Raw genomic sequence first — 22,614 nt, 5'->3', positions numbered from 1 at the left:
CTTAAGATACATGAATTATCCTATTCTTAATATCTTAATTTTTGCGAAAATATCATCGATCTAAATTTCTCTGACGAAGGGACTAGGGAGGGTGTGGGGTTGAAGTTGAAATGGTTGATCAGATGTTTCATCAATTCTCATAGATCAAGTTGGTAACTTCATGTGTCCTTTTAGCTGGTACTTTTATTTTACGTAGCATTCATTGTAACTTCTCTTGCTCGTGGAGGTACATGCTGAGCCAAATTCTTCAATTACAGCTTGTAGGAGTGTAATGTTAGGGCTCTTACACTAAACAGGAACCCAGCTTTTTGCAATCTCAGGGACCAATGGGCCCTATCTACCTAATGTTTTGACTGGATGCGACCCTATACTTGTTTTTAATGGTTTGTATTGTATTGTTTGGATTTGTTCTATTCTAACTTTTTAGAATTAATAATTCGAACTGTCTGGGCTCCATTGTCACTAACACCTGTTGGGCATCCCCCATATTCAGTTTGAGAAAACATTGCATTAAGCAAGAGATAATTTCAGTCCCCCTCTTTTATTTGGCATTTCTCAATATTTTATCTTGTATTATACAGCTAATCATTTACATTTTCCCTGTGTTTTTACCCTACATGATAAAAGTCTAAAAGACAAACCCTTTTATTGCACCTAAGTCAACAACAAATTATGCATGCCTATTGATAATTCCAATAAAATCAAACATAACGTGTATATTTATTACTCAGTGACATGATTTTGAAGCGTATGTTTGGATACACGTTACGTTACGAGAATTGTATACTTTCATTTCAAATGGGAATCCATTTTCATACTATAAATTATAATTTTCTATATTGAAACGTGATCTAACATAATTATTAAGATTTTTCAAACACAGACTTCAAAGGCACACTACTTCTCCTGGTAGTATTCTAATTAAAAGGGAAGCCATAAATGAGATATACAAATTTTTTTTTCTGAAAAAGGCACTACATTACCATTTACCAACCTCTTGAATTCTTACAAGAAAACAATGACTTCAACGCTTTACATTAAAAGCCAAAACAAAAGGATAAAACAGCAATGAAAAGAAAGAAAAGCAAGAGCTGCTTTTCCTCCTTTATTACAAAGAAACACGAATTACACAGGCAATAATCACTAATGAGGATCAAATTAATCAAAAATCACTGGCCAGAGGTGCATGTTCAGTGGGCATGAACACATAGCCGTAGATGAGACCAGCCAAACCACCACCAATAAGAGGTCCAACCCAGTAGATCCAATTGTCATGGAAGTTACCACTAACAACAGCAGGGCCAAAGGAGCGAGCAGGGTTCATTGATCCACCAGAGAATGGCCCGGCAGCTAAGATGTTGGCACCAACAATGAAACCTATGGCAATGGGTGCAATTGTTCCCAATGAGCCCTTCTTCGGGTCAGCTGCGGTGGCATACACAGTATATACCAATCCAAATGTGATGATAATCTCTGTAACAACTCCTTCAGCAGTTCCAACTCCAGCAGAAACACTGTGGATGGGAGTACTCTGACAACAAAAATTTTAAAATGCATGAACATAAGAGTTAAGACTTCGAAAAAAATTCTTAGAATTTGGAATACAAACTAAAGGGTATTTTATTTTAATCTGCAGCATTGCAAAAAGCACATATTTGATTCAACTTAGTTTCATGAGAAAGTATTTGAAACATAGGTGACTATTTCTCAAAATTTAAGTTAAACCAAACATATTATTGGAAAATTTTCAGGCAGCTAAAGCACTACTTGCTGGGGTATTTGAGATTGTCCAAATTGGAAGATTTCGTGCTTTTTTATTTTTCCATATATAATCAATTTGGGAATCTCTTTAGATTTAAACCAATGAATTATTGAACACACACCAAGCATACTTTATAAAAAAAATGTGATCTAATGTCCTTGCATGTATACTTCACCAGCTGGTACCTTGGGAAGTTTTCATACTTCAGAATAAAGAAATGAGGAAACTGTACTCAACATAATTATACTCAAAAGTTCCCTAATCAATGTGAAGAATATCAAAAGGGAAGATAATGCCTTGGCTTATGCATGAAGCTTTTGGTGCATGCATGCCAATTTTGCCTACATATTTGTCCCACAAATAATTGAAACCATATACAGATGGGATCAGTTGGAACTTACAAAGCCAGTGACAAACTTGAGGAGTAAGCATGCCACTATGGAGCCAAGAAGCTGTGCAATCCAGTAGAAGATACCAGTGAGGATGGTGATTTGGCCGCCAAGAGCCAACCCAAAGGTCACAGCAGGGTTGACATGGCCACCAGAAATGTTGGCACCAACAGAAACAGCAACGAAGAGAGCAAAACCATGGCAAATAGCCACAGCTACCAACCCAGCAGGATCAAGAGCTGCATCTGATGTCAACTTAGCTGCAAAAGAAGAAGTCACAAACTCAGTCAGAGTCATGTTGAAACGAAGAAAACACACCATTTTTGAGTGTTTGTTTTGCAAACTTCTGCATGTCCATAATTCAGAAAACTTTGTCATAAGGGCACCCCCTATTCTTTTCTTATATTACTATTCATTGGTATTTAGTACTTATTTTTTTCAATGACACATCTAATCATGATAGAAAAAAAATGCTCTGCTACTTGAATTTACTCTAGTGATAACTGATAGAGAAGTGGCATTGTCAAGATATAGTAAAATAGAAAAACTAACCGTAGGCTATGGCTGAACCAACACCAGCAAAAACAAAGAGCAAGGTTGAGATGAACTCAGCAATATAGGCCTTGATGGAGCCTAAACTGAAAGAATCATCAAAGCGTCCAAATGCTATGCCAGCCATCTTAAGATGTTTCTAGGAGAGCCTCTAAGGTGGAGGAGAAGATAAGATAAGGAAAAAATGTTCAGAATTAGAAAAATATAGCACGAAAGGCTTCTATGGTAAGCTATATATAGTAGAAATTGTCAAGTACAGTATCAAGGCTTATTAAATAAGTTCACGAACTTGATGGGTCTGGTTGCTTTATTATTATTATCAAGAAAAAAATAAACTTGGATCTAAAGCAAAAAAAAATTCTAAAACAAATGAGTTAAGATGTATTTATTTTAATATTTTAAGACTAGCATTAGGACATGCAATTATAAATTGAAGGGTGGACATATTGTACGTATGTTATGTTTCAAAGATAAAAGGGAATATGGTTGTGTGCTACATATCAATGCATATCCAATCAGGTCTTTTTCTGGCAACCTTAGCTGTCACTGGCGTGATTCATTAGAAATGTCCGGAAGTTGATACATGATTCCTTCATGTGAGTAGTGTAGGGAGGTGAATAGAGGTGGTGTTTGGTGGGGTAGAATGTGAAGGAAATAATCATAAAACAAAAGGGAGTACTGTAATGGGGAGAGGAGCGGAGAACACTGAATAGCTTTGGGCCACAAATGGCACCGTCCATTCTCTGAAAAACGGCATAGGTTGTGGAATTTAAAATGCATGAAAAGAAATTTGTGGGTGTTAATAGGTCACATATTTGTGGATTATACAAAAGTGGTCGGCAAATTGGACCTATGCAAAGGAGAATCTTTGAGGACTTTTGGTCCCTCTGTTTGTTAAATGCTGAAACCTTTCTTAGAATGTTTTTGATAATTATGATTAATTGATTGTGTCATCATTAATCCACATTCAAATCATGTGTCTCATTACCTTTCTTCCTTATTGTTTTTTCAATTAGAAAAACAAAAACTTAGCGAAATACTTTTATATTTTCATTTTGTCTTAAATTAGAAATCGTCAAAAGTAAACTGGAAAAAAAAATTATAAGAGTAAGAAACGTGAAAAAAGTTGAAGGTAAAAAAAAAGTGCTTTTGGATATTCCAATATTATTACCTATCCCCCTCTGTGATTCTTTTGTCCTATCCTGGTATACGCCAAACTTGAACATGAAGTGTTCATAGGTACCTTTGGGAGGTCCGTTACTGTTTTGAACAGAGCTAAACATTGCCCATTTCAATGCAGCAAAAAACAATTCAGTGATAGGAACCCTTCTTTGTATGCTGATAAATTTTCCAGTAACATTTCATTCAAATCAGGCACACTAGCTAATCAAAGAAGTTTCATTAAGTAATAGAAGACAACCCCCAAATTTTATTTTATTTTTTGGTTTTATATGCCATGTTTAATTTAAAAAATATATCTGGGTTTCGTTTAATTTATTCTAAAAACTAATTACTTATTTGTATGGTAAACGATTATTTTTAGAAGAGTAATTAATATTTTTTTAAAAATTCAAAACAGTCTAATTCTGCCACTAGTAGCAGATATATTTGTGTGCGAAGGTGAAATTTTACCCTAGACTGCCATTGCAATGACACATGTTTTGTCACAATTGCTGGTTGTAAGCAAATAATTGTTAGGAATTCTTATCTGCCAACTGTTTAATAGGATAGAGCCATCAAGCTACTAAATAAGCAACATGTTAGCATCGATTAATTGTTTAATATATAATTTTCGATCTATAGATGCATTTTAACCTAGTTTATTGAAACATTATCTTCATAAATTTTGTTATCCTTTCAAATTTTGGATAGCCTGAGTTCGATTAAAAATATTTAAAATTGAACCAAACATAATGACTTTTGGCAGTGCCATTGCCAGGGCAATTATGGTCCTTAATAGCAGACAGCCAAACATGCATACAAGTAGGAAACAAAATGAATAATGACAGCAAAGTTCATGTAATCGGGGGCTATCAATACTGTAGTTTATTGATTTTATTCCAATTAGGAACTAAGCTAGTACTAGCCTACTAGGGACAATGGCCCCTCCAGTTTTGGACCAAAAGTCGTTCTATTAGATGCTCAATGTTCAAAACTTTAGGCAAATTTTTGAAGCACGGGGTATGTTGTGCCATTGAAATAATTTATGTTTTTGTCTTACACTTCTTGAATTTTGACTAATTTAAATCAAATTGGATAGACTCATTTAAAGTAACTTCCTTGGTACTGCGTGTTGGCAAGTAGAATTAGTAGTACTATTATAACTAAAACTAAAGATAATTTGAGTAATGCAGAAGTAAAATATTATTTTTTGTGGAGATTTTAGACTCATTCAACATCTTAATAATTCTTTAATTCTCTGTTTATATAAAAAATTACTGCATGAAAAATAAATGTATTTAATATTTTCTTCATTGATAATTAAAAATTCAGAAAATTATATGGAAGAATTTAGGGTTATAGAACCAAAAGGCAAACACTTTTATAACGATATAGTTTTTTTATGTTTTTGGACGATGGTTGTAACGAGCTTCAAATACGCAATTGTTGAGGTGTTGTATGGGTTTTGATAAGGGGGATTCTTTGTGAGATGCTGTGTATGGTTCAAAGAGCGCGCCATGATATCTGATATGGATTTTTGGGTCCATCTTATCAATCGATCTTTTTATATTTTTGTTCAATGTGAGGCCATTTTATTTATTGAGTAGGAAATTGCTGTATCTCTATCTCTGCCTGGGCCATTGGCCCTGTTGTTTGTTGTGCTGTTGCTTTCCTATTCTTGTACAAAAACAAAAAATCTGTTTCCGATTTTGAACCTCGCTCTATACAGCTAGTGACTAAAGATTCTAAAGTGTTAACAAAATTATAATTTTAATGACAAGTATAATTTCAACATTGAAGTACGCAAAAAAGGGTCGGTGAATCCCGTTTTCTGTAACTGCGCATGTATTTTGCTGAGTTTAGGAGCACATATTTTTTTAATCCCTTGTATCCATAATACCTTGCATGAGGCATCACTTAATCCATCAGTGTCGCAGATTTTTTGGCTCTACCCTAGCTTTTACATTTTGGCTCCTACTTTTAGTGCTCAAGTAGCTGACTCGCTTAAAAAGCTTTACTTCCCCCGAAGAATATACCACCAACTTCATTTTTGGGGTTCTCATTCGATTTAAACATGTTTGGCAACACCTTGAATAAATTATTTCCTAAGATATCAAAAAACAAGAAAACGAAATAAATAAGATAACCTTAAAATACTCTAATTGTTCAACACTGAGGTTTAACATAAAACCTATGAAAACTTGGTGGATTGATATCCAGGTAACAATTCAACAGACTGTCTTTTTTCAGCCAAATGTTGCATCAGGATTCATCTAGTACAGACAGGCCATAACTATTTCGAAGGATGCAACTAACATATGAGAAGATATTCATAATTTTTAGTCATTGAAGGGAATCACACCCCGGTCAAATGAAATGCTACGCCATGCATGATGCTCATCAAATGTACAGTGTAGATCAATAATTTGAAGCGGCCAATATTTTTGCATGAATCCACTCTATACATTTATTTCGAGAACTCAATGACCCAAATAATAATCATCGCTAAAATCAACTCTACCCTCAATTTTTCGGGAAAAGTACGGTAGCACAACAGTATTATCATCCTTTTCTTTCTTGTTGGTTGCAAAGCTGGTACATGAAGGCAGACTGAAGTGCAGACAAAGTGAACTAAGTTCTGTCCTGTGACTAATCAGTTCCTGAAAAAACTCAATGCCACTTGAACAAAGGCTCTCGAGCAAAATGCACGAGACAAATTAGCTTCCCCAATAAGATACTCCCCCAAGTCATCTCATCCGTGCTGCTTAAACTTACCTTAAGTACTCATTCCGAATACCGGCAGCTTTTATCAGTTATATAGAAAAATTTGAAGATATTACATATAGAAGGAGAAGCTTTCTTCTTTCTTTTGGGCCGCCTAAAGCAATTGAGCTATAGAAATTATAAATTACTCAAAAAAGAGAAGGAAATGGTAGCAGAACCATATGTTAGGCCTTGCATTCATAACAGCTGCATTCAACAGCAATTCAAGATGAGGAAAAACTTGGATCACCACGGAAGACAAAACAGGGAGATGAAAATACTCCTCCCTCCTCACGTGCCATCAGATGTGGAGGTGGATGTCCATAGATTATGTAATGAGTTTTTTGGGGGTCTTGTGGCACACAACCATTTCCTTCGGATCTCATGATGATCATCACTAGTTACAGTTGGCACATGCCAACTACCATTGGCCGATTCCTGTAGTTATATATTACCCAAAAGATTATTTGTATGTGTCAAAAATATTTAGCATATATTAAGTTGAAAGGTCAGTTTTATCAGTCAATCATTTTTTTTCTCTTTGAATAGAGAAGGGGTATGGAGGTACATACAAGTGGAGGTAGACAAAACCAAACCCCAATGAATTGGACAAAATCAGCCCAATCAGTTGAGCACACAGGTATGGATTATATTTAGCTCAAATAAGTTTTTGATCCCTCAAAAATTTGCAATTCTCATTTGGTCTCCTATATTTATTTTATTCTAAATGAGTCCCTCACAAAATATTTTTCTTTGTCAAATGCTCTCTTTGTTAGTCTTCCATTAATTTTCCTCTGAAGTGTAGTTTTCATTTCCCATTTAGTCCCTTGAAATATCGTGTGTTTCCTGTCTAGTCATAAATATCATGATTTTTTTTTTACTTGGTCTCTTTAAAATTGAGGCCAAATGGAAAGCTCATGATACATAGAAGGATAAATGGGAAGAAAAAAAAATAATAATAAATTGAAGGTTAATAGAAGGATCGTTTGGTAAAAATGTTTTATGGATGACTCATTTGGAAAAAAAATTAAAATGATGACTCAAATGTCAAAATTGTGAATTTTTGCAAGACCAAAAACTTAGGCCATTATCTTTCAATGCTAAGCAAGAAGAAATGGATAGCCACCAAAAGTTTGCTTGGTGGAAACATGCTCCTTCATATTCAATTGGACGAAAAAAGCAGTTGGGTTATCATCTCACCTGAATAACTATTGAATAACTGGGAGGCATAATTAGGAAAGGTCCACACGATGAGGCTGATGTTCTAACCTGTAAACCAAAAAAGGTCATTAGCAAAAGACAAATAGCACATTAGTAATTCAGTATCAGGAAAGGCTAAAATACTTGAAAACTGATTCTAACACGAATAGATAACAAACTCTTGAAAACTTCAGAGTTCAGAAAAAAAAAAAAACTGTAAATAAAACTTCCGGCTATAGAAATGAATTGGAAACATGATGAGTTACATTATCTATACAAGATTTTGTTTTCTTTTGACGATCTTAATAGGAGGACTTATAAGTTTATTCTGTATCGGGCCTCCTAATTCCATGTCAGATTACCTAGTACAATAGCTAAGCCAACATGGTTGTGCAGAAGACATAATTTCTTTTCAAGGATTCAGTTTTATGATCCTTGTTGCTTGCCTTGGGTAGTCATAGTCATGGATATGGCAGACTAGCAGAATTCAGAATAGTCATATATTGAATGCATCTGGCTAGAGTTATACTGTATGGTACATAGGAACTTCTCTGATAGTTCAAAATACCTGGTGCTTTTCCTTCCATCTCGGGAAAAAACTCGAACCCAGTAGTTGGAACAAGTGGTCCCTCATTTCATCATTCGTCAACAGTAAGCATTTACAACTAACAGCAGCATATAACCAGTACCTATGATAAACAAAAGAACAGTATTTTAGCACAACTGAGTTGTGGGAGGGCTACAGAGACGCATATATACTGAAGAATTTATATTCAATGCTGGAAATGTGTAATACAACAAGTCAACAACAAACAAGCCCTATCCCACTAGATGGAATTGGCTACATTGACCAATCAACACCATTAGGTCCATTGGATATGTAAAATAAGGAAAAAAAAATTGAAATTAGGCAACTCAATCTAACTTCAATAATATGGATGTACTCCATTACCAGTCATCATTTGAACCTTGAGGTGTAGCATAAAGAGCACCATTATTTTTCCAATTTTCTATCAGTCTCCTGTATTTTGGATTCTGAGCAGGACCACCAGTTACCCGATTTTTATGCAAAATTATAAGTGGCAATCTCTTCGAAGGGCTCATTTGATGTAATTGTTCAACAACAGAATTAAGCTACAACCAACACAAAGAACCATTAAGTAGTTGCTTTTGTAATGTGCTAATAAATTCAATAATTTTACACTCACCTGCGAAAAGCTGAACTTATGCCCATTGGCAAGGCCAATATTGGCACCATCTACAACAGCATCAAATGGACCATGCCGCTGAAGCCACCTCTGCAGAAGTTAAACTTCCACGTCAGTCTCCAATCTATTACTAATTCTTTTATACACAACCTAATTGAAGACACGGACTTCAAATATAGGCTAGAATATACAACCCTTGTCAAGGTTATCCTACAGTAAAAGATGAGAGCCATTCTTCACCAAATTCAGATTTTTAAGTAAGCAGACAGAATTTCTAAACAAAACAGCAAAGACTGATTCTTCTACCTGAAAATGATCGAAGTTTGCCTTAGCTTCTTTTTGGCAAGCCAATTTAGACAAAGAAGCAGCGAAGTTTTCAGTCTCCTTTGGATCAATATCAATGCTCACAAGCTTCTCACCACACGTGATACACACGCCATCCTCATTCACCTGAGTCTTCGCCACCTTCCACTGCCCACTTCCAAGCCACCCTTGTCCATGCCATCCACCACCTCCCCGCACAATCCCATCTCGTACCCCATTAACATTCCAACTCTTCTTCCCAACTTTTGCAGCATACTCAGAGTTAAACCAGTCCTTAACTATCCGAAAAGTTGATTCGGACACCTGCCTCACCGAAGCACGCAATCGATGCAAGATCTCATAGACCTTATCTTCATTTCTCGCATTGACACTAACATCCAAAAGAGCAGAAAGCTCAGGCTCCTCAGGCACAATACCAGATTGAATCATGTCAACATCAACTTGATAAGCTTTCTCAGCATCACCCCTCTTGCAAAATCCATACAAAGCAGGTCCAAATGATCTCAGCTTAGGAGCAATAGCAACATTTTTCATTTGCTTCAGCAATTCAAAAGCCATGTCAGGGTCTTCCTTGGCAGCAGCAAGCCTAGCAGCATTGGTAAAGGTAGCTTCATTAGGCCGAACTCGATCACTCATCATCTGCTGAAAGATCTCAAACCCTCTTTTGAGACCTAAATCGGAGACGCTGGCATTTTCAACGGAACAGAGGTAGAGCAATTTGTTATAGTGATCGAGATTTAGCAGAACCCCCAATTTTCGAGCCTCGTCGTAGAGACGAAGTGCTTGAATAACATCACCGTCCTTTGAACACTCGTTTAGTTTGCGTAGCAGAACTCCCTCTGGAGAATCGTGGAAAGCTTTTCTCCTCGCTCTGCTTGAAAGCTTAACGAGCGTTGATCCTTCGTCTCGTGATTGGGCTAAAGTGCTGAAGGCAGAGAAAGTTATGGTGTGTTTGACGTTCGAAGAAGAGAGGAATGGGCGAGAGCAATGGGATTGCGTAAAGATGCAGAAAAGGGGAGTGACTCTCGCCATCATTGTTTTTTCAACCACCTCAGACTCGTAGAATTGAATGTTGCGCTGATAGTTCCAACACGAAAACGTTAGAACATCGAAAGATTCAAGCAAACAAGCACGCACCTTTGAAATGGCGGATTCAAGGAAGTAGTTACTATGTTTCAAAAACCCTATCCATCTCCCGCGTTATCACTTTACTTCCGCCTTCGTCCCCACTTCTGCACGGCTTTCTGATTTGGGTTGGCCCAGCTCTGTTTTTATTATCGTGCTTAACCTAAATTACTCGTGCACCCAGAAAAATCTCAATGACAGGTTAAATTTTTTTTTTTCAACAAATTATAGAATCTCACTTTTAAGTTCCAACTACAAGAACCCATTAAATTTACTAAAACAAAAAAATTAAATGCTAAAAAATTAATTTAACTTATTAATGTTGGAGATATGCCAATATACTAAGCAATAATATTTTTTCTTAAGTCAGGTCTTGAATTTAAATTTGGTGAAGGAAAAATTTCATGCTACTGTGATTCCTCAAATGGCGATTCGTGTTGACAAAAAAAAAAAGAATTGGAAATTCGTGAATCAGGTACTTTGGTTTGGTGAGATAATGAAATCATACACACATTAATTAAATAGGCGTTTCTGCTAAGAGGTTAAATAGAGTTCATTTTGTAATTAAGTTCCTAAACTTCTTAATAGGATGCGGAGAATAGGACAAGCTGCGCACATTCCACATATACTAACAAATAAGCTATTGTATCCTACTTTTACGAGTCCTAACAAAGACATCATTTAAAGAACTAATAATAAAAACCAAATCTTAAAAATCACTTTGATTTGAAGTGTATTAAAAATAACTGGGAGTATATTGTTACACTGTCAACATAAATGTTCCAATAAAATTGTTTTTTCCAACTAATAGAATGTCGACATTTGAATGGCTACACTGACAAGCGAATAAATGATTCCTAGCAGTATTTATGAACCTTTTAACTGACATATAAACTACCGACTAGGAAATTGAGGTCGACAAGAGGCCATGTCAATTGTCGAGAAAAACACCAACACTCGATCTAAACCCCAGGCATTATCTAATGCTTACGTTTTCAAACATTGTCATTTGCTGCTAGAAAAGTTTAATAAACTTCGTTAAGTTACCATCCAAATCCTTATTCCACCTAAAGAAAGTCAGGCAATAGTCATCAAGAATCAATCATTCTACCAGCATATTTTCAGGAAAAGGTATCGTAGCACAGCAATGATAGTATCCATTTTCGTCAAAAGAAAATCTCTGCGAAAGATGAGCTTCACGAATTAGATACTGCCCCCAGTCCTCTGATCCATACTGCTTGAATATGCCCCGTGCATCAAAAGAATCAACTTTTCTTGTCCGCTTCTTCCTGAACACCAGCACCATACATCATATCAGCTATTTAAACTGAAAGATAATTTAATTTTGTTTCACAAAGCAGAGGAGATTCTTGGGCTGCAAAACTAAGGAGCACTAAAAAAAATATGGAGGGGGGGGGGGGGGCGCTGTGGAAGCACCTTTTTCTATGCCTTGAATTCATCACAGTGGCGTGTAACTGCAAAACGAGAACAATCTTGATGATGATCACTGAAAAGTACCAAAATTACAAACACATTTCCTAGCAGGACCCCGAAGAAGAGTAAATTTTATTCCTTCCACTGAAGTAGTATTTCCAAACAAATATAACTTAATGCTGGAAAGGAAAAGGGATCGTTCTGGTGAAAAATGCATAAATAGTATTCATAACACGGGAAATTGTCCATAATATAAAAATGCTATCATGATTTTTGTCAAAACATGAACAAACAATAAATTATAAAATACTGACATAATAAATAGCAAAATTTGTTCAGTAAAAATGGCCTTTAACCAAAGTAATAAAATTGAACGTAGGTTAAAACACTTCTGCTAAATTTAATTTACCTTCAGCTTCTGTTTAGCATCATTCTCTAAGACAAGTCCAGCTTCAACATATGCATCAATAATGACTTCTAAAAAAGCTTAGAAAACTCAAGCAATTCTTTGAGAGCAATATATGATCGAAACCAGGTATAAACACTAAACCATAATTATTTGTAATTAATAGAACTAAAGAATAACAAATCCTTAATTACAACCCCCCCCCCTTAAAAAAAAGAAAAAAAATATATATATATAAGAACAATTCATGTATGGATACGACAGGCACGTAAAAGACGGTCCTCACTGCCAATTTCTTCTACAGGAGAATACAGAACACGGGCTTTTGCCAAAGAACCTTTCATGCATTCCTACAGGATTAAAGATTTGTTTCCCTCAGTAATGGTATCAAACAAATCACAAAGAAGTGATGGTAAAAGATAACCAAGCTTCTATCAGACATAAACAGTGCTATAGGAAAATATTCCAATGAAGGCTAAGTCTAAGAGTATTAGAATTAACATCTCATGATGAAATACAAAAAATATTGCACATTTTACCCATGAGCTTGCAGAGGGAAAACTTTTAAAATGCTAATATATTATAACTCTAAACACAAAGTCACAAACAAAAGACGATCAGCAGATATCAACTCTTTTAACTGGTATACTGTTCAGTTACTTCATTTCATATATTTAGCAAATGTACTAGGCTTAAAATGTCATTGTACATCTTAGCAACAGATAACCAGCAACATTCATATGAATAATGTATCAGCAAAATGAAGCTTAAAATAGACTATTACCAGTCCCTTTAATCTTATAGAGACAGGCCGATTATTCAAGGCTTCCATAACTTTTGCGGAGATACTCTGCATAACTACAACAATAAATACAAACGAAGAATCTAATTCTCATACTATATTATATTACTACGTTGAATTTAATAAAACTTACCTGCAAGACCTCAGTAGCTGTCTTAATTCGATCCTTGTTCCACAGCTTAAGCATGAGTACTGTAAGGTGAAATGTTTTAGGCTTTATGAATATAGATTTGTCAATTCCCAGGTCTGCAAAATTGCAACGTAAATCAGTAAAATTTGTCATTGAAGAAGATAGATAATGGAAGGCGGTTAAAAAAGAATAAGTTGTTATTTGAAGCAGAGTATAAACATTTGATCCTTGTCAAGTTTCTGCATAACAAAGTAAAGTCAATAGCCATGAAAATGAATGGTTACTTGGTAATATGAGCTTGTGTTGCGAATATAACCAGAACCCCATAAATGATTGATTGTGAATTCAGAGTTCAGGCTCCACAAGTGGAAAATGATGGTGAACAGTAAATATAACAAAACAAATCAACACATACTTAAGAATATTTATGCTGTTGAGCTGATACACAATGAACATAATTGCACAATCTCTTGATTCAAATTCCTTTAGCTCTAAATATCTGATAAACAGCAAAACAGATTGTTTGAATACCTGACAAAGCAGAAGACTTGGATGCCTTAGGTGCATATCTGACAAGGGGTATGTTAGTAAGATTAACTTTAACTGATTCACTGTTATCATCAACTTTAAGTTCAACTGTGACATCAGCATTTTTCTTTGACAGTTGATCCACTTCTTTGTTGTTAGTAGCATCCTCGTCCTCATTGGAATCATTATCAGTATCAGTATTCTCATCCATGCAAGAACCACCATTTCCCAAGATAGAGTGTTGAAAATTGACGAGTTTATCAACTAACTCAGGATGAATAGCCAATGGAAGGGATATGAAGTGTGAATAATCAAGATTTCGACTCTTAACTGTCTGTTATCAAACACAAGAAAATACGTGAACCGTCTGTGACTAAAAAATAAACATAAGAAGCAAATTAGAAAAAGGAAATAAATGAAACCAGAGATCTTTTGAGTCTGAGAGACTGCATGAATAGGCAACTGACCTCATCAATTATGGCTTGTATCTTCGCTGAGGCTGAATTCACACTATCAATTGAAGTGCCTTCAATGGCTGCAAAAGACAGTTATACAATATACTAAATAACTGAGATATCAAATTCTGTTATCCACTCTAATGAGAGTCATAGTGACTTAGAGGAGATCCCACTCCCAAAAGGCAGGCTATTGAGGAGGGGAGAGCCTCTACTTTAAACTGAAGTTCTGTATCCCACACTTGACCAATATAAGACCCATGCTCCTGTCTAACAAAATTATGTTCTGGTAATCTGGCCTTTCTAAGGTATTAGACTTTTGTTCATATAGAGTTAACAAACACATCTAGCATCAAAGATCTGCAACATTATTATGATTGTCAAAACACTTAATATATTCTTTTGAGTGAAAGAGAATTATATCCATATCAAATCAACTATCACTTAATTAAATATCTCAAAGAATAACAATAATCACAATTCAAACACAAACAAAATAAAAATAACTATTTCAAAGCTGACCCACAGAAGATAGAGAGCAAATTAGGTGAATCCAAAAACTTACTAACAAAATCCTCTTCTTTTGAAGTAGGTATTATGATTTTAACCCCCATCTCCGCTTCTATCATTTTCTGTGTGGATCCCCTGAAACAATATTAAAGACTTAATAGGCACATAATCTAATAGACATATCATAATTCATAAGCACAACCCTCTACCCTTCCAATCTGAGGATAACAATAGCAACAAGATTGGTGTAATTGTATCTCACATGGTGTCGTTAATGTGAAACTCAAAGCTATTTATATTCCTAATATGCGTTACTAATTTCCTTTTCATCCTGATCCTATGTTATCATAGTACACACTTTTCTCTGGTCCTTTTACAACCTTAAAAAAATTCTCTATCACTTTCACCCATATACATACTGAGCTTCCCTTTATCTGAAATTTATCTACCTGCAGTTCACTAACCAATGTTGTTATGAATGCCAAACAGAAATTTAAAATTAATTTTTACCCTTTTCCTTTAATAAAACGAAATAGAGAAGCACCAACCTGCACAACAAACAGAAAATGAAAACAGTGATGAAAAAGCTGAAGCTTTTGAATGTTCAATGCATAATCAGAAAAGAGAACCAAATGGAAGTATAGTTATTTTTAAAACAAAACAAGATGAACTAGAGATCAAAACCAAGAATGTAGAATGATATACAATCAAATCTTTCTGAAAAAGCTGATAGTGATAACATTACTTTCCACTGTAAATTATTGACATAAAGAAGGGAAGAAAAATATCAAACAATCAACAAAAAACAGGGAGAAAACAAATCTGCAGCATAGCCTTTCATCAGTTTCATGCAAGACCTCTAATGAAGTCCTTCCATATTTTTTATGAAGTCCTGCCATCTAATAACTGATAGCAAACTGATTAATTCCAGCACTATAGCAACCTTTAATCTAGATTGAACAACCAACATTACAAGAAACCTAAACATAATGAAAAAGGGCCAACTAAAAGATATATGGCGATCACTAACCTGTAACAGAAAAAATGAAAAAAATATTTGTTGGTATCTAAATAACATATAAACTACGGATTCAAGAAGAAAAAAAAAAAAAGGAAGTGAAAAAATGCAATCTTGCCTTCACAGAAATCGAATGCTTTTCAGTGGAGAGAGATGAATCTCCTTCTAGCACCTTGTTTTCAACATTATGCTGAAATTCACTGGAACTGGTAGCTGTTTCAGCAATTTCAACCACGGCCTCAGCAACTACCTTTGTAGTATGGTCATTTGAAATAGTGTTAGATGTGCTATAGCCCACTTCTGGAACTTCTCCTCCGTCTTCTGACTTAATTGTTGCATCCTTTACCAAGCTTTCTGCAAGACCACACATCATTTAATACAGACAAAAACCCTCCCCAGTCTACTCCTAAGTAAAATAGTATCATGCATTTTGAAAATCATATTACTCCATGGCATCACCTTTATGTTGCAGAAAATAAGTAAATTACCAAAATATCATTCAATCTAAGAACACGTAGGAAACAAATCATATACAAAGATCAAATAGAAGTAACTAGTGCATCTGTTCTATTACATCTTCCAAAGAATACCCACCTTCATGTCACGTGATGAAAAAGAATCATAGAAGTCATAAGCATAATGCAAATTTGTTGGTACTACCAGAAGTTGAACGCCAACGTATCCCAAGTAAAAAAAAGACAAACCTTCACAAGAACGGACATTAGTGGCAACTGGTCTCCAGATAGAATTCATTATTTTATGTTTCTTGCCATGGTCTTCAAGACATACTTTCTTCTTTCTACCACTCATCATAAAATCACGGCTTAAACAATAATAAGTGCCCTGTCCCTGTTGCAAAAATGAGAAGATTTTAACCTGCGAAAGGAATTAAAAAACAACCTGAGAAAATTTTGATACAATAACAACTCAAAGAGACACCGCCTAAATTAAGTACTGTATTGCACGTGTAAGTAGTGGCTACATAGGTAAACAATTTTTGTGTGTAAAAGTGAGACTCGCTTCATGTTACTATTATTTCACTCGGAACACTTGCTAAAGAAGATGAACAAATGAAAAACAGTGATTAAATAATTAAAAAAAGGGAAAAATAAATGAGCCACAGTTGTAGGAACCGGGAACCTGAAAGTAATAATGTGTAGGTCTTGAAGCAACACATGAGTTGGTAAACTTGAGAACTCGGTCGACTCTGCAAAGCAAAAGCACATTCAAACTTGGTATTTTTGCGAAGAAAATACGTAGCAAAATCAATAGAATGGAATCAAAAGATAATTTGAAGTTTGAACCGTGACACAACAATTCTGAAATTTGAAGCCCCAGGATTGATATTGAGGAATCAAACTTGTATTATTGTGAGAAAATAGCTTGTTCGACGAACCTGATGAGAGACCTGCAACCTATCATTCCCGATGAACAAAGCTTACTGTACACGACGCCCGTTTGGTAAGTTCTTTTCTTATTTTAAATTTTTCTTTTGTAGTCAATATTTTTTGGGAGAAGATATTTTCACCTGATATGAAAAATTATGCGTAAATTTTGTATATAATTTTTCTATTTATTTTTGTTTAGATTTTTTATTTTTTTATGGAGTTTTGTTTTCCAGCATCCAAACACTGCGGTAGGGTTAGCTGCTAACGTACGCGCCGGGTGCAGAATGAAGTTTCGGGTGAGTCAGCAAATGACGCGGCACCTTTTTGCTGATTTTTCACTTTTGGTGCCCAAAAAAATCCACGTGGCACCTTCTCTGTCCTCTGTCTTCTTTGTTCATGGCTCTGCCTCTAGCAATTCCATTCCAAATTCCGAACACCAAGTTTTCTCATGCAAATTAGAAACAGCGTTTTGATAAATCAGATTTTGAAAGAGAATGGAATCAAGTCGAAGAGCGGTGGAATCGTACTGGAGATGGCGCTTGATCGATTCAGCTACATCCGATGAAGACAAAGTCACTCCTGTCTACAAACTAGAAGAAATCTGCCAACTCCTTCGTTCTTCCCATCCTACTATCGTCAAGGAACTCTCAGACTTCATTCTCAAACGCCTCGACCACTCGAGCCCCATTGTCAAACACAAGGTTGAGATTGTTCAATTCAGATTGAAACCTACATTATTCAATTCAGATTCAAATCACTGTGTTATTATGTTGTGTTCGCCATGTACAGGCTTTGAGATTAATCAAATACACGATTGGAAAGTCCAATGCGGAGTTCAAAAGGGAAATGCAGAGACATGCAGTGGCAATTCGTCAATTGCTACACTACAAGGGTGAATTGGATCCTCTGAAAGGCGATGCACTGAATAAGGCTGTTAGAGACACTGCTCAAGATGTTATCTTCGCAGTCTTCTCTGCAGATGACAACAACAAGCCACCGTCAAATCCTGCTGCCTCTGATCTCAACAGACGCATACAAGGGTTTGGTAACACGAACTTTGAAGTGCCTTTGCAGGATAATAAGAAATCGTTTCTCAGTGAAGTAGTTGATATTGGAAGTGCAACCATTAAGCAGGGACTCAGTGCCTTGACGCAAGGGCATTCTTCGCTTATCAAGAATGAAACTGGTCGCGGAACCTACAAGAACTGCAATCTTCGTGCCTCGTTCACTGAAGAAACTGAACGTGGCGACAGATATGAACTGGTTACGTATCGTAATGAAACTCAAAGAACTTCTGGTGGAGCATGGAATCAAGATTCAACAGTGAGTAGGGTGGAAATGTCAATTGGGGATTCCGATGCATGTTATCAAGAGAATAAGGTACAGACACGAGAGGATAGGTTGCTGGAGACGGTGGTGGTTTCTGGAGGTGTGCGATTGCAACCAACTCGTGAGGCCGTTCAGGTTTTTTTAACTGAGGCTGCAAAGTTGGATGCCATGGATTTATGTCATGCCCTTGAACGAAAGCTTCAATCTCCGATGTGGCAGGCATGTCTGTTATGTTTACATTTCTGCAAAAATACGGAATTACGCATGCATGCATGCATGCATGTGTCAATTAGGCAAATCTGCCCTTGATATTTGCTGCATGTTGATGTATTTGTATTTGTCATCTTATTTTGACTCTTTGGGAAACAACTTTTTCAGGTTCGCATGAAAGCTGTTTGTGTCCTTGAGTCCATCCTTAGAAAGAAGGATGATGATCATTTTTCACGAATGGCGTCTTACTTTTCTGAAAATAATGATGTCGTGCTGAGATGTTCTGAATCTCCTCAAGCTTCTTTGAGGGAAAAGGCGAACAAGGTACCCTTATTATAATCAACCTGATAAATCTGATAATCTGGCTTGTATTCTTTCCCGCTTCTTATATCCACTCAAAATGTGTGCCGTTTACACAGATTTCAATATTTTTTAGATCCTGATGCATTCCTTATTGGTATTATGCCTCTCTGTCATCATCTCGCTAAAAGTTTCTATCATGTCTAGAATGTGTTGTCATACCCCGGGTTATTAAAATAAAATCTTAAATTGTGAAACATTCTTGATGGGCTGATTACATTATAGTTAGTATGAAAGTATAGATACTGGTAGAGAATTTTGGTTATATATCAGAGCTGTGCAAAACGTTGTGCACTTCTTTCTTTTATTTTTTGTCAAATTATACAAACAAAAGGAATCACCATTTACCAAATAGCTTAGTGGGAAGCAGATAAGTTTGAGAACAACCCTTTTGGCTGAAAGATTAATACTTTGTGATTAAATTTAGCACTTGGCCCTTTGATGGACAGGTTCTTGGTCTCTTAGGTGGAGACCAACTAAACAGCTGTGCGATTAATTCAGAGAAGGCTGTGACTATGAAGACTGTTGCCGTTGCTGAGTTGCCTGACTTGATCGACACTGGTAATTTGAATGACTATGATGGAAATGATGATACTACAAAGAGTACAAATCAAAATGTAGCAAATCTGACAACATCCACACCTCTGGGTGTGGCTGATAATTTATTTGGAAAAAATGATAACGACCCCTTTTCTGATGTGTCATTTGATTTTAATGAAAACAAAGAGCATGCAGATGATCTCTTTTCAGGGATGACCGTTGGTGATGATAATCTGGGTCATAATGTGAGTCATGGTCTGGGTACTAGAAGCGGACCTGAAAGTATTGACATTTTTGCCTCTAATTCCAGGCATGGAAATAATAGCGAGTTTGTTGGTGATTTATTGGCTGGCTTGTCCATTTATGAAAACACCTCAAGTACAAAACAGAAAGCAACATCTCCGGCCATGCAATCTGAATCTTTATTTTCTGGTTTAAATAATCATGCTAGCAATCCGGCCCCTGACAATGATTTAGGTGGCATGTTGGGCTCTCAAGGCTTCAACGTAAATCCCATGTTTCCTTCGGGTCATCTACCTTATACTATGCAGCCTGGCATTATGTTAAATCAGCCATATTCTTCTAAGCCACTTAATTATGGTTCCGTAGGAAACCTCTTCGCTCAGCAGCAATTTCTGGCAACAATGGCTAATTTCCAACACTTTAATAACGTCAACAAGAAAGATGGTGGTACTTCTGCAACTGCTGGACCCAATGGAAGAACACCTCTTCCGGACATATTCCAATCAAATTTTCCAACTCAAACTCCTAGCTCCCCGACCAACAGTTCAATGAAAGAACAAACTAAAGCATTTGATTTTATCTCGGTAAGTCTGGGAGTAATCACTTATGTTGACCACCCAGTAATTTACTATAAGGGTTGTACTGGTCTGCAATGGAAATTTTTCTGCATTGTAGATTCCAAATTTGTTCAGTAATGTTATGTTGCTCGAGTGTAATTCAATCATTTGAATGTGACTTATCTTGAGAAACAAGTAATTTTCTTTGTCGTACAAACCTTTTTACGTGGAAATTGTGATGCCATCAGAAATTCATAATTTAACACCTTGAATACCAAATCGTAGCTACCATAATGAACTATTAAATACCTTGTCAGGTCATGATTTCTGCTTGATGGATGAAGTGGATTTCTGGTTCAGCGAAAAATAAGCTTGAGTTTGATAAACTAGATTATTATATTTTTTTTACAATACTTTGTCTTGCTTTCGGTTGATTCACTTCATCACGTTGTTTGATACTTGTAGGACCATCTTGCGGCTGCATATGATCCGAGGAGAGTGATTTGAAATTTCAAAATTGTACTGTTGTGGGGAGATATTTATGGTGCTGTAGTGGATTTCACACGAGGAGATAAAACTGGTCTGTATTTTCCTATGAAGAAAGTTTATCTTCTTTACCATGATGGAGCATTGGAGACGTTAAGTGATTCGTCCATGTCAACAAAAATTATATGAGCAAACATATTGCACTTGGAAGAAGAGAAAATGGTTACTACCGATTCTCTATTTTAAATGGAAAATGAATAATAGAATGTTGTGTTCCCTTTTTCTCGAATTCTTTTTGTATGTAGTTAAGATTTTCAAACCGTATTTCAGGTGCTCTTAACAATAAAATTCCTAACTGTATTTCAGGCACTGTTAGCAATAAAATCCCACACCTCTTTCTCCCTTACCTTTAGCGTATGGGCACATCTGACACCATTCCTTCTCTTGCTTTTTCCTGCTGCCGTATTTATGGTTTTGTTTGTTCCTTTCACACACTGTTCGTTCTCAAAACTCCATAGAAAATGGTCCCTTCTCTTTAATGTCCATTGTAAATCTAGGACCCGTTACAAACAAATTTCATTATTGGTTCAATTGTTCAGTCGGATTCAGCTTTCTTAGGGTGTTGTAAAATCTTTTTATATGTCAGTGTTTTAAAATATTGATTCCTTTGCATTTTGAAAATGACCAAATGCAGAGGAAAACAAGATAGAAAATTGTTTCCATGCTGATCTTCGATTGCTCGAGAAAAGTAAATCGACAACTATTCAATTCCCGCATACAGGGCGCCTGTTGGGCGGGCTCTTAGCTGCCACACCCACACTAGTTGCATTGCATGCGGAGTTGAAATGGAAAGGGTATAATCATTAGAAAAACATTTCTTTCACATTATTTTTTGTACTCTCCTTGTAAAATATTAAATAGATACTCTTTCAATGAATGTAAAAACGAGTGTAAAAATGAAATTTTATAAAAAAAATAGTAAGAATTCAATTAATTGAGTTAACGGTTGGAGTCGTTCCCATATTTGTTTTTATCTAATGAAAAAGATTTAGAATTCCATTCAGCAAATTGCTCCCCACCCACCATCTCCACTAGCCAAGCAGCACTTAATGCACTTCCAAGTCCAACACTTCTTTACTTGTTGAGTTATAATTTTAAAGCACTGGCATACTTAAAAGGCCATGATCCTACACCAAAGCGGGGGGTCTGGAACATAGCTACCGGAACAGAGAACCCCTTCTTAATACCTGTGATCTCGACCCTCACAATTTTGTAATCAATAAAGATTTAACATATATGAATTTGTAATCAACGCAGCAAAAGAAGAAAGGAAGGTAAAATTGTATTATGTACAGTAAACTTCGATCACTTTCCTCGTGATTCCACGGTTCATGTTAACAGAAACGTGTACTAAGTTGGTCTCTATTGCACCCCTTCAGAGTTCAAAGTTGAGATGTTCCTCAAAAACCTGTATATGTGCATGCTCGCTTTCATGAAGCAAATTTCTGCACTTTCTTACTTATGCTTTGCAATCTTCCTTTGACATTGACACTTGAGACTTTGGAATGCCCAGTGGCGGTGTCAGCAGTGTATGAAACAAAAGATTAGCATATTTGTTTCCGTAGGAAAAAACAAGAAACAAAGAGGGATTACGTAACAGGTAAGTATTATTTTGTTTGAAAAATATTTTTTAAATTACAAAAATATTATTTTATTTTATTTCATGCTTTAAAA

At 35.9% G+C, this 22,614-nt stretch overlaps 4 protein-coding genes across 8 annotated transcripts; 1 reads left to right on the top strand and 3 right to left on the bottom strand.

The window, feature by feature from the left end:
- Positions 1-978: 978 nt before the first annotated feature.
- On the bottom strand, positions 979-2,958 carry LOC113855234 (aquaporin TIP2-1-like). The gene is made up of 3 exons (XM_027486787.1): positions 2,704-2,958; positions 2,164-2,411; positions 979-1,531 (listed from the first exon to the last, which is right to left on the bottom strand). The coding sequence occupies exons 1-3, from the start codon at positions 2,828-2,830 to the stop codon at positions 1,163-1,165; spliced, it is 744 nt and encodes a 247-aa protein (XP_027342588.1). The 5' UTR covers positions 2,831-2,958; the 3' UTR covers positions 979-1,162.
- Positions 2,959-6,028: 3,070 nt separating this feature from the next.
- LOC113856669 (proteinaceous RNase P 1, chloroplastic/mitochondrial-like) lies at positions 6,029-10,607 on the bottom strand. The gene is made up of 6 exons (XM_027488617.1): positions 9,342-10,607; positions 9,036-9,125; positions 8,780-8,961; positions 8,396-8,516; positions 7,828-7,896; positions 6,029-7,065 (listed from the first exon to the last, which is right to left on the bottom strand). Exons 1-6 carry the CDS (start codon positions 10,392-10,394, stop codon positions 6,919-6,921), a joined length of 1,662 nt encoding a protein of 553 aa, XP_027344418.1. The 5' UTR covers positions 10,395-10,607; the 3' UTR covers positions 6,029-6,918.
- A 589-nt stretch (positions 10,608-11,196) lies between these two features.
- On the bottom strand, positions 11,197-17,297 carry LOC113856670. 5 transcript variants are annotated; one of them, XM_027488618.1, is made up of 14 exons: positions 17,164-17,267; positions 16,908-16,974; positions 16,472-16,643; positions 15,886-16,121; positions 15,260-15,297; positions 14,805-14,884; positions 14,252-14,319; positions 13,788-14,118; positions 13,260-13,372; positions 13,109-13,174; positions 12,584-12,674; positions 12,328-12,395; positions 11,922-11,959; positions 11,197-11,773 (listed from the first exon to the last, which is right to left on the bottom strand). In XM_027488618.1, exons 1-14 carry the CDS (start codon positions 17,187-17,189, stop codon positions 11,587-11,589), a joined length of 1,581 nt encoding a protein of 526 aa, XP_027344419.1. In that variant the 5' UTR covers positions 17,190-17,267; the 3' UTR covers positions 11,197-11,586. The 5 variants fall into 5 exon arrangements, with proteins under 5 accessions (XP_027344419.1, XP_027344422.1, XP_027344424.1 ...); XM_027488621.1 differs by having other exon boundaries at positions 11,199-11,773; positions 16,472-16,616; positions 17,164-17,297; XM_027488623.1 differs by having other exon boundaries at positions 11,204-11,773; positions 17,072-17,230.
- A 352-nt stretch (positions 17,298-17,649) lies between these two features.
- LOC113856668 (protein MODIFIED TRANSPORT TO THE VACUOLE 1) lies at positions 17,650-20,927 on the top strand. The gene is made up of 5 exons (XM_027488616.1): positions 17,650-17,856; positions 17,945-18,703; positions 18,863-19,018; positions 19,504-20,421; positions 20,860-20,927. The coding sequence occupies exons 1-5, from the start codon at positions 17,650-17,652 to the stop codon at positions 20,899-20,901; spliced, it is 2,082 nt and encodes a 693-aa protein (XP_027344417.1). The 3' UTR covers positions 20,902-20,927.
- Positions 20,928-22,614: the final 1,687 nt, after the last annotated feature.

This window comes from Abrus precatorius, unplaced genomic scaffold (assembly GCF_003935025.1).
Source record: "Abrus precatorius isolate BTA unplaced genomic scaffold, Abrus_2018 Scaffold11, whole genome shotgun sequence".
Classification (NCBI taxonomy): domain Eukaryota; kingdom Viridiplantae; phylum Streptophyta; class Magnoliopsida; order Fabales; family Fabaceae; genus Abrus; species Abrus precatorius.
This window is presented reverse-complemented; position numbering and strand designations above follow the sequence as displayed.

What these genes read in the sequence shown, in the direction of transcription:
- LOC113855234 (XM_027486787.1), bottom strand. Translation starts at nt 2,830, where the DNA reads ATGGCTGGCATAGCATTTGGACGCTTTGATGATTCTTTCAGTTTAGGC. An exon ending in TGGTTCAGCCATAGCCTACG is followed by an intron (nt 2,412 to 2,703) that starts GTTAGTTTTTCT and finishes CTTCTTTTGCAG; the next exon opens with CTAAGTTGACATCAGATGCA. An exon ending in TCAAGTTTGTCACTGGCTTT is followed by an intron (nt 1,532 to 2,163) that starts GTAAGTTCCAAC and finishes TTTTGTTGTCAG; the next exon opens with AGTACTCCCATCCACAGTGT.
- LOC113856669 (XM_027488617.1), bottom strand. Translation starts at nt 10,394, where the DNA reads ATGATGGCGAGAGTCACTCCCCTTTTCTGCATCTTTACGCAATCCCAT. An exon ending in ATAAGTTCAGCTTTTCGCAG is followed by an intron (nt 8,962 to 9,035) that starts GTGAGTGTAAAA and finishes TGTTGGTTGTAG; the next exon opens with CTTAATTCTGTTGTTGAACA. An exon ending in CAAGGTTCAAATGATGACTG is followed by an intron (nt 8,517 to 8,779) that starts GTAATGGAGTAC and finishes TGTTTATCATAG; the next exon opens with GTACTGGTTATATGCTGCTG.
- LOC113856670 (XM_027488618.1), bottom strand. Translation starts at nt 17,189, where the DNA reads ATGATAGGTTGCAGGTCTCTCATCAG. An exon ending in TACAAGCCATAATTGATGAG is followed by an intron (nt 14,119 to 14,251) that starts GTCAGTTGCCTA and finishes GTTTGATAACAG; the next exon opens with ACAGTTAAGAGTCGAAATCT. An exon ending in AATTCAAGGCATAGAAAAAG is followed by an intron (nt 11,774 to 11,921) that starts GTGCTTCCACAG and finishes GCTGGTGTTCAG; the next exon opens with GAAGAAGCGGACAAGAAAAG.
- LOC113856668 (XM_027488616.1), top strand. Translation starts at nt 17,650, where the DNA reads ATGGAATCAAGTCGAAGAGCGGTGGAATCGTACTGGAGATGGCGCTTG. An exon ending in GCCCCATTGTCAAACACAAG is followed by an intron (nt 17,857 to 17,944) that starts GTTGAGATTGTT and finishes CGCCATGTACAG; the next exon opens with GCTTTGAGATTAATCAAATA. An exon ending in TGAGGGAAAAGGCGAACAAG is followed by an intron (nt 19,019 to 19,503) that starts GTACCCTTATTA and finishes TTTGATGGACAG; the next exon opens with GTTCTTGGTCTCTTAGGTGG.